This window comes from Branchiostoma belcheri, unplaced genomic scaffold (assembly GCF_001625305.1).
Source record: "Branchiostoma belcheri isolate BF01 breed outbred unplaced genomic scaffold, Haploidv18h27 scaffold254, whole genome shotgun sequence".
NCBI classification, from domain to species: Eukaryota; Metazoa; Chordata; class Leptocardii; order Amphioxiformes; family Branchiostomatidae; genus Branchiostoma; species Branchiostoma belcheri.
In genome coordinates, this window is record NW_017803859.1 from 75,982 (window position 1) to 86,761 (window position 10,780).

General features: G+C 36.1%; 2 protein-coding genes across 2 annotated transcripts in view; both read right to left on the reverse strand.

The window, feature by feature from the left end:
• Positions 1–2,999: 2,999 nt before the first annotated feature.
• Positions 3,000–7,240, reverse strand: LOC109471703 (zinc finger protein 214-like). The gene is made up of 2 exons (XM_019771042.1): positions 6,816–7,240; positions 3,000–4,103 (listed from the first exon to the last, which is right to left on the reverse strand). Exons 1-2 carry the CDS (start codon positions 6,837–6,839, stop codon positions 3,627–3,629), a joined length of 501 nt encoding a protein of 166 aa, XP_019626601.1. The 5' UTR covers positions 6,840–7,240; the 3' UTR covers positions 3,000–3,626.
• A 2,310-nt stretch (positions 7,241–9,550) lies between these two features.
• Positions 9,551–10,780, reverse strand: part of LOC109471693 (phosphotriesterase-related protein-like) — a 13,054-nt gene continuing 11,824 nt past the window's right edge. Inside the window, exon 7 of the mRNA XM_019771033.1 lies at positions 9,551–9,713. Coding sequence (XP_019626592.1) covers positions 9,579–9,713 — 135 coding nt within the window. The 3' untranslated portion in view covers positions 9,551–9,578. The remainder of the gene's footprint in view (positions 9,714–10,780) is intronic.

Here is a 10,780-nt window from a genome sequence, read left to right on the forward strand (position 1 = left end):
TCCATCTCAAGGTTCAGGGATCGTCCATTAATCACCATTTGATTTGACCCGTGGCCAAATCATCTCAAAACCGTCTATGTGTCTGTGACACAAGTCCTCGGGGAACATGTTAAAGAGATCATATTTTGTTTTACACCACCCCATTCAAACTAAACAAGGCATCACGCAAATAAACAATATGTTAGAAAATTTGTTAAGGTCTTGTACGGCTTTAGTTAAGAATGAGCCTGCTAGACGCGCCATTTCTTTTACAAAAACTTGGTAAAATCTAAAACAAAATTAGTCTATTCGAAGAAGCGCCAGTAAATAGGTAAATGTTTGTGGCAAATATTTTTTTTCGAGATTTCCGAGTTTTACGGCACTAAATTTGTCGCAACTGATTAGTGACATTCGACAACAGAATTTCATCTATCAGGCCATACTTTTGGTAAAATTATATATAACTGCGAAAAATAACTTTATTATAGTAATGCCTGCATGGTGTTTTACATTGTGTTGATTTCATGGACTTTGTCTTAGAACAGCAAGCGCTATAGCGTTGAAAAGAGACAAACATTAGTTCGAATTCGGACCATTTTAAATGTAGAAAGCTTATAAGTTAAAATTATATCTACAGCATGTCAGAGAATTGTGAAGTGTTAAACGTGAGCAATAAATAACTGACTCCCTCATACAACAGTGACGTGCTGTAAAAAATTATATTCCACTGAGAAATTAAAGTTTATTTCAGAATTTATTTGAATTAGAACTTTACAAAAGTTGACAGGGGAAATTCTCATTCGGTTTAGCAAGCATGGCAAAACACTTAAATTTATTGATTTGATTTGATTTGATTTATTAGGCTGAATAAGACATATGTATACAGCCAGGACTGCCCAACTAGCCGGAGGCTATTATAAAGGGCTAGCCCTCACAACAAGAACATAAACAATTCGGAGCAGGTAACAGTTAACAGTGTCAGTTACACTTCAGATAAACATACTATTACAGCAGATGTTGTGGTCTTACGTTAACAAGCTATGAGATCCGGCCTAGTCGTCATGCGTTTACTATAATTACATTGTGTACTATATTTACATGTCAGGTTAACATGCTATTACATAACAGATGTTGCAGTCTAACGTTAGAGTTATCAGGTTATGAAATCTGGCCTAGACGTCATGCATTTACTATAATTACGTTGTGCACTATATTTACCTTGTCAATACAATTCTATTGAACTCGTGCAGTTTTTACTAAGTAGTTGTTGTCAAGTATTTATCAAGTATTGTCCATAGTTTTTTTTCATAGTTTGTTTTTATTCGTCTCAATATCGCAGCTCAAGGCATTTGATATATTTTGCTTTTCAGATTACTGGAACTAATTAAAACCAAATTGTCACGCCTTGAGACAAATCATAATCACGTGGGAAAAACAGTTAAAAACTTTGAGAAGTTCTGAATCAATCATTTATTCATTTATATTGAAACAGTCGAATTAAGCGAAGCTCAAGGTATTCAATGTATTTCTACACTTCAAATTACAGACACTCGCTGTCACAAAAGGTCAGGCCTTGAGACAAATTATAAACACGAGACAAATCATGAAAACCTTGAGAAGTTTTGAATTATACATTTTTCAATCTGAAAACATTTTAATTTAATGTAACTTTAAACTGATTGTTTACACAAAAGCTGTAAATATGTATTGCGTACATTCACCAAATAGCATGTATTTCTTTAGTAAAATGACTTGTTTTGAAATATTAGCAATTTATTTAATTACCTGCACTCTCGCTTTCAGACAAATACAGGAATGACAGAGTGCGTTGGGCACGGTTACAATTTATGAGGTGTGAAGATTGATAAATCTACGGGGGTGTAGGTGTGAAAAACATGATAGTTCTAACCTGAGACAGATTTTTGAGTGGATGCCCTCCATCTCAAGGTTCAGGGATCGTCCATTAATTACCTGATTTGACCCGTGGCCAAATCATCTCAAAACCGTCTATATGTCTGTGACACAAGTCCTCGGGGAACATGTTATGGGGATCATATTTTTGTTTTACACCATGCCATTCAAACTGTACAAGGCATCACGCAAGTAAACAATATGTTAGAAAATCGGTAAGGTCTTGAACGGCTTTAGTTATGAATGAGCCTGCTAGACGCGCCATTTACAAAAATAAAACAAAATGAGTTTATTCGAAGATGCGCCAGTAAATAGGTAAAAGTCTGTGACAAGATTTTTTCGAGATTTCCGAGTTTCACGGTACTAAATTTGTCGCAAATGAATAGTGACATTTGACAACAGAAGTTCATTTATCAGGCCATACTTTTGGTAAAATTATATATAACTGCGAAAAATAACTTTATTATAGTAATGCCTGCATGGTGTTTTACATTGTGTTGATTTCATGGACTTTGTCTTAGAACAGCAAGCGCTATAGCGTTGAAAAGAGACAAACATTAGTTCGAATTCGGACCATTTTAAATGTAGAAAGCTTATAAGTTAGAATTATATCTACAGCATGTCAGAGAATTGTGAAGTGTTAAACGTGAGCAATAAATAACTGACTCCCTCAGACAACAGTGACTTGCTCTGAAAATTATATTCCACTGAGAAATAAAAGTTTATCTCCGAATTTATTTAAATTAGATGTAGACGTCTATGGTTATTTATTAATAAAAAAAACATATAACTGACACTAATCCACGATGATGTATTGAATTTACAGAGATTTCAATCACTAAGTTAAAGAAAAATAATTTGGAAGATGTTGCAATGATGTCAAAAAAGTTTTTAACCCTCTGTCGCAATTGTTCAACAACTCCACGGTTTTACAGATAAGTTCTAATCTACGGAGCTACAGAGCACGCATCAAAATTCCAGTCGTAAACAACAAGACAATAGCTCATAACGTGTTTTAATTTATTGGCAAAACTAGGAGGTGAGCGTTAACAAAACTCTTACCGTTAGTTATCAGAGCAATACTAAAACAAACAGTACCGTTATTGCATTTAAGTCTAAAATGTTTCGTAATCTAAAAGTAAAACATTACTAAAATTTAACTAAAATATTTACAACAGCTAATCAAATATGAAGACAAAAAGTAGAACGTCCATAACTAAAACGAAATGATAACATGATAACTATGTTCTTTATTAGCATTAATGTTTGACGTCTAACGACTGCTGCACTACCATGTAACTCTACTTCATTTAAAGTTTTAGTCCAGACTCACCATGATTTTACCCAATATTATTCATTCATTAATTCTTATTAACAGATCAAAGCAAGACTCGTGATAAATTTGGTGCAATCTAGTGAAATATTTATTGTGCATGCTACAAGAAAGAACGTTACTAAAATGAAAAAAGGGAAAAAACATAGGTGATCATTTTGATCCCTAAAATACAGAACTGACATTTAAAACAGTTCTAGTGAAAAAAAATCACAAGTTTCGTTTATGTGGGTTTTCCCTACAGATCCCCATGATACAATCTTCCCACACAGAGACAAACTTCTTTTATATGAATGTTAGCAAGTACTTGACTCATCGCATCATTTAAGTGATGAACGTTTTCATTTCTTGTGAGTCTTGTGACCGCTAACTAAAGAAAAAAGAACTTGCTGCACTCCTCACACTAATACGGTTTCTCACCAGTGTGAGTACGCATGTGTGCCTTTAGATGTGCCCGCTGGATAAACTGTTTGCCACACTCCTCACATCGGTACGGTTTCTCACCAGTGTGAGTCCGTATGTGTGTTTTTAATTTGGCCCTATCACTGAACTGTTTGCCGCACTCCTCACATCGGTACGGCTTCTCACCAGTATGAGTCCGTATGTGTATCTTTAGATCTGACAATCTACTAAACTGTTTGCTGCACTCCTCACATCTGTACGGCTTCTCACCAGTGTGAGTCCGTATGTGTATCTTTAGATCTGACAATCTACTAAACTGTTTGCTGCACTCCTCACATCTGTACGGCTTCTCACCAGTGTGAGTCTGTATGTGTATCTTTAGATTTGACAACCTACTGAACTGCTTGCTGCATTCCTCACATTTGTGCGGCTTCTCACCAGTGTGAGTTCTCTTGTGTTCATTCAGACTACAAAGCCGATATTGATCTTCTTAAGAATGGCAATCATCAGCTAACAGCTGATTTTCTCAACACTCTATTTTCCTGTTGTACCTATCCAACCATTTCAAAGCCAACCCGAGTAACAAATAGGTCAGCAACACTAATTGATAACATTATGACAAATTCCCTGAATGATTCTTACGTAACAGGTCTGTTTTTTACTGATATATCTGATCATTTTCCAATCTTTTATATTAAAGAATCGCTTACCAGAGATAAAATCAATTGTAATGAACGTACTCAACGTAGATTTAATAGTATTAATAAAAAGAAATTTGAAAGATTATTAAACGATGAAACTTGGGAGGGCATATATCAAAGTACCGATACTAATTCTGCTTTTACTTATTTCAGTAAAATCATTCATTCTCACTTCACGAAATGTTTTCCTTTAAAGACATGTAAACAGAACCACAAATTGGAGAACAGCAAACCATGGTTTACCACTGGTCTGTTAAAATCGTTAACTAGAAAAAACAAACTCTATAAGGCGTATACAAAGAGTCCAACTCCAACTACTTTAAAACGTTACAAAACGTATAGAAACAAGTACAACTCCCTTACTCGTTTGTCTAAAAAGAAATATTACGACGAAAAGTTAAAAGCCGCATCCTCGGATATATCCAAAACCTGGAAAATAATCAACGAACTCCTTAACAGAAAAAAACCAAGTATTGTCATTCCTAATAAATTTCGTGATGGAGAGTCATACATAGATGATCCACAAGACATTGTTAATAGATTCAACGATTTTTTCACCAATATTGGGCCATCCCTTGCAAACAAAATCGAAAAGACCGATTGTTCCCCTTTGCAATATTTTGAATGTCCCTATCCACACACTAACTCTTTTGAAGACCCAGATTCTACAGAGATTCACGATATTATCATAAATTTGAAAAATGCAGCTCCAGGTCATGACGAATTAAGTGCATCTTTGATAAAGCAAAATGTCTCCTCCATTTTAGAACCAATTACTCATATTTTTAAGCTTTCTTTGTCAACTGGATCAGTACCAACAGAATTGAAAATGGCCAAAGTAATACCCCTATACAAAACCGGAGATCTTGACATATTTACAAACTACAGACCTATATCAATCCTTCCTACGTTTTCAAAAATACTTAGAAAAATTAGTTTATAAAAGAATTTTAAGTCACTTAGAAACAAATAATATTCTTTATTCTCATCAATATGGATTTCGCAAAAAATATTCTACGTACATGCCCCTGTTATGCTTAACTGATAAAATAACCGAAGCGTTAGAAAACAACGAATACACCGTAGGCATATTTCTTGATCTTTCAAAAGCATTTGATACCGTTGACCACAAAATATTACTTGACAAATTACATATGTACGGCTTACAAAACACAGTTCATGATTGGCTTAAAGATTATCTTGTTAACAGAAAACAATATGTTACCAATGGCATTTACAAATCACAACATAACTCGATAACATGTGGCGTTCCGCAAGGATCCATCCTGGGACCCCTACTTTTTCTAATTTACATAAATGATTTAGCACAAGTATCTCAAAAATTATTTGCTCTTCTCTTTGCTGATGATACAAATCTATTCATGTCTCATAAAAATCTCAACACGTTAGTAACTACAATGAACGAAGAATTGGATAAAGTAAATAAGTGGTTAGAAACAAACAAATTGTCTTTAAATGTTAAGAAAACAAATTTAATAATATTTGCAGGTAAAAATAGAAATTACCCGAAGGAAAACGTACAAATATACATAAACAACAACCTTATTACTCAAGTAACACACACCCGTTTTCTAGGGGTTTTAATAGATGCAAAATTAACATGGAAAAATCACATCGATCTTATTAGTAAAAAAATATCCAAGAACATTGGTATTATACGGAAAGTAGGAAATCTTTTATCTCCTAAAACATTTATCACTCTCTATTATAGTCTTATCTATCCTTACTTAAGTTATTGTAATATTATATGGGCAAGTACATACACTACATCACTTAAACCGCTTTTTTTGCTTCAGAAACGATACATCAGGATAGCGTCAAAAGTTTCATTCACTTTCCCTACTGCACCATTGTTTAAAAAGCTCAAAATACTGTCCATAAATGACATAAATAAACTACAAACAAGTCTTTTAATGTACAAGATAATGAATAAATGTCCTTGCCTTCCTGAAACCTTCCACGACACCTACACCTTCTTATTAAACTCAGACATCCACAACCACTTTACACGTCAATGCAATTATTTAAGGCCATCCAATGCGAAATCGAATCTTCGTCAATTTACAATCACGTACAGAGGCCCAACAATTTGGAACAACCTAAGTAGAACTTTACAAATTAGTCCCTCCGTCACCATTTTCAAAAATCATACCAAAGCAACTTTCATAAATAACCCCACACATTCTTAATTTTTGTTTAAGTTTCCTTGTTTACTACTTTTCATTACTACTTTTCATTATTGTAGATAGTATTGTATCGTATTGTATTTTATTGTTTTGTTTCATTTACCCGTTACCTAGTAAGTTATTTCTTATTTATCCGATTAATTTGAATTGTTAATTAAGTTATGAAGGGAGGCCTCCTCATAAGCATTTTATGCTTCCGGCCTCCCTGCACTGTCACATTTCATTTATATTTTCTTGTGTCTGTATTTTGTTTTAAAGTGCGAATAAAAACTGAAAACTGAAACTGAAACTGCTTGGTGCACTCATCGCAGCTATATGGTTTATAAACTGTGTGAGTCCTCATGTGTCTCTTCAGCTTACTCAGCTCACTAAACATTCCGCCGCACTCCTCACATCTGTAGGGTTTCTCCCCTGTGTGAGTCCGTATGTGTGTCTTTAAAACATCAAGTCTGCTAAACCGTTTCCCGCATTCACCACACATGTACTGTCTCTCGCCGGTGTGAGTTCGCAGGTGTCGATTCAGACTTTGCACACAGGAAAAATCATTGCCACATTCACTGCACTTGTGGTGTGTACACGGAGAGTCCTGTTCTCCCGGCATGCTCTCTTCCTCTTCTTGTTTCAGATGATATTCAGCTCTGGTCGCCATGTTGATAAAGATCCTGAACCTACAAGAATGATACAAAATGCAAAATCTGTACTGTTTCAGTTAAACCCTATAACAATTGCAGTCTAACACGCCATCACATGGAACGGTTTGGGTTCAAAATTATAATAGGTGATTGGCTTTATCTGGGGAGTGCGTAGACATGAACTCGACGAATAGTGGAGCAGATAGCATCAAATTTTAGAGGAATCTTTCAAATTGTGATACAAGCACCAAACTTAGTACAAATACTCATCAAACATTACTCTTTTGAAAAAGTACGCGGGCCACTTGATTTGACTTTTCGCGCCCCCTAGCGGCGCTTTTTGGTACTGCAGCCAACCTTCCGGGCTTTGTATCTCCTGTTTTAAACACGCTACAGTCATGATTTTTATGTGGTAGAAAGCTGTCAAAATAAGAAAGACCTGACGTAAATTTGGTGTTTCTAGCTGCTTGCGTTGGAACTGCAGGGGCGTTTTTTGCCGGTGCACCATTTGTTCCAACTTGGAGTCCAAGGGCGCTAATTTGACTTTTGGCGCCCCCTAGCGTAATCACTTGGAGCAAATTGTGCACCGGCAAAAAACGCCCCTGAAGTTCAAACGCGAGCTGCTAGAGATTTGCGAGATTATTTGAAAGATCATTTCAGTTATCTGCCCCACTAAATCAAAATGTCATTTTCTAGTACAGTACACCCACGGATCGGCCTGTTCAGCCTCCAGTGCCAAGCCCATCGTGTACTCAGACGGAAGGAGACCGATGACACCCTCATTTGCATATTAAATAAGACAAACATAGGCTAAGACAACGGCATGCAAAATTGTAATTGGCCATGCGGAAAAAAAATTGAATATGGGCGTAAACATGATTACTTGGGGAATTACGGGGGAATTTGCAACAAAACGTACCAACTTCTTAGAAGGCCACTAAATGTAATTAAAACATTTTTCTTCGTATATACGGGGCAGATAAAAAGTCAATTTAGCCAACTTCTCACTTCTCTATTAGCCATGGAGAATTATGTAATACCTTAGTAGCCTTTTTGTCCGGCATTTTTTTTTAGTTTTGCATGATATAGATTTTATTTGACCCGTGGCCAGTTGGCATTGGATAGGAACTGAGTGGGTAGATAAAACCGGTCCGGTATGTTTTCTTTATTATTACGAAACAAAAGACAGCACCATGCTACATGTACTAATTTGCATTATGAGACCAGACAACACAGAATCAGAACAAAAGGACAACTTTGAAAATAACGATGGTAAACCCCAAAATATAACGCATTACATGTTTAATTTTATTGTTGAAATTAAAAGATGGAAATGAAAAAAACATGTGTCTTATAACAGAAAAAATAGTTATAAACATCAAAGTACATTTTTGTAACAATTATGCTGAAACTATTCTAAAAGCTAAGGTTCGAGAATATTTTTACGTCAATTAGTCAAAAACAAAGTAGAACATTGTGTCTGCCCTCGATCCTCACATCGGTGAGTTTTCTGAACTGTATAAACTTGAACACAGTGTAGTGAACGAGCCAAGATAAACAGCACAGCTAAGTGCTAAAACAATTAAGAACGATGCCATGGTATTAAAATCCCTGTCGCTATTTTTCAAACATTCCAAAGTCACATTGTTTAACCCACATGTTACATAGTAGGAACAATTTTAAAAAATAGTAAAAAGACAGTACCTTAAAAGGCGTTTCATGAACTTAGAGAATGCCAATATTAACATTTACCTTGATTTCCATGAGTTTGAAAGGACGAAAATGCATAGTTACAAATATCAGGGAGAGGGTACTAGTTTTAGGGTAAGTTGTCTGTTTTCCAGTGTGGCTCATGACCAGATAGAAGAATGGCCTTGTGGCTAATGCCTCCTAACCACAGCATATTCAGCATACAGAAACGGAACTGCAGCTGGATACAATAGCAGGGCTCGAAATGCTTTTTTTCAGGTACGTGCAAAATTGCACGTTGGCAAAAATTTTAGGTGCAATTTGAAAAAAAAAATTACTTGCAAATTTATAACTAGTCGGTTTGCAACTGTTGTACTGCGTGTTAACATTCCTAGCCTACCATACAGGATCTGGAGTTTATATATTTAGAATAAGAGGCCAAACATGAACAATGCAAGTACGTGTAGATATTTGCCAATTGAATAGGGATAAAGACTTCTGCTGAATGACCAGTCTTGGTAACCAATGAACCAACGTTAGTACCCTTTCTTATCAAGTTTCCCTTTTTGTATAAACTTCGGAGATACGCAATGCAAACATGATATATCAGTATTTTCTATGTGCAAAATTGCACCTAAAAATATTTTTAGGTGCAAACATTGAAAATTATATGCATTTTGTACATTGCACCTGGGTATTTCAAGCCCTGCAATAGGCAACAGCTCTAATTAAAAGTAAGCCATTTCCGCGGATTGTCGATGAGGATTTTGTTGATGTCGTCCTGTGAGATCCCCTTCCTCAGCATCATGGGTACAACATTGAGAAGGATGTGGGAGAAACCATGGCCACCGTAGTGCATCTACGTGGAAGGAGAAAAGTGTACAAAATGTTTTTGTTACCTATGTTTTGCTTTTGTTTGTATATGTATAGCCTCACGTCAGACATTCCAGCAAGGCTTATTAGTTTGCTGCAATGTGGCTTTAGCATGGAGCATTTTGTCCCAATAAACCATTAATAATCAGTAATGAGTATTTATTATTACTTGAAATAACAATATGAGATTTATGTACTGTAAAGTAAAATGGTAACAAGGGCGGTGTTTAAAAAACACACCGGCGACGTGAGTATTTTAACAATATAATAGTATAAATTTGTAACCCTTTTGATATAACTTGAGTAAAAGGAATTTTTCTTATAACGGATTGTTGTTTTAGTACTACTAGTATGTTAAAATGTGTGTGTTTTAACACCGTATTGTATGTAGGAAGTTGTATTGTTTGTTTTTGAGGGTGCTAATATGATGCATGCATCAACGAATGAAATGTGTACCCTGAGCTGTAACTCACATTCGTATGGATTTATGTTTGATTATTTAGGAAGTACGTGAGTAAGGTATAGTTATTAGGAAAGAATGGTATCTGACGCAAGTATTACCAAATAAGGATGAAATTTTTAATAGATATTGCCATATAAGATAGACACGCTACGTGTACACTGAGTGGGTTTCCACCAGAAAGCAGACCGGGCGCTCCTCCAAGGTTCCCCAGATATCTGGCGTCTCCATATTCCACCTAACATGTCTGACTTTCCTCAGCGCCTTCACAAATTCACGGAGGCGCTGAAGGGACTTGTGCAGAGCTACTTCAAGGTCACAGTATGGAACCACAGACGTCTGTGGAGACGCAACCCAAACTACTTTGCGCCTGCCGGCCTACACTTGTCCGATCTGGGAAACCTCCAGTATTACAAGAGTGTCCGCGGGGCTTTAGACCGCCAGCTAAAGCACATTTAAATTAAAACGTGTTCGCTTGTCCCTTGTGACCCTTTCCTTCTCATTCCGACACAATTTGTGCCCGATTGGCTTGGTTTCCCCTTTTCGTTCTACACACGCACGTGGTCTTGGTTTCGTTCTTTCACGCAGTTAGG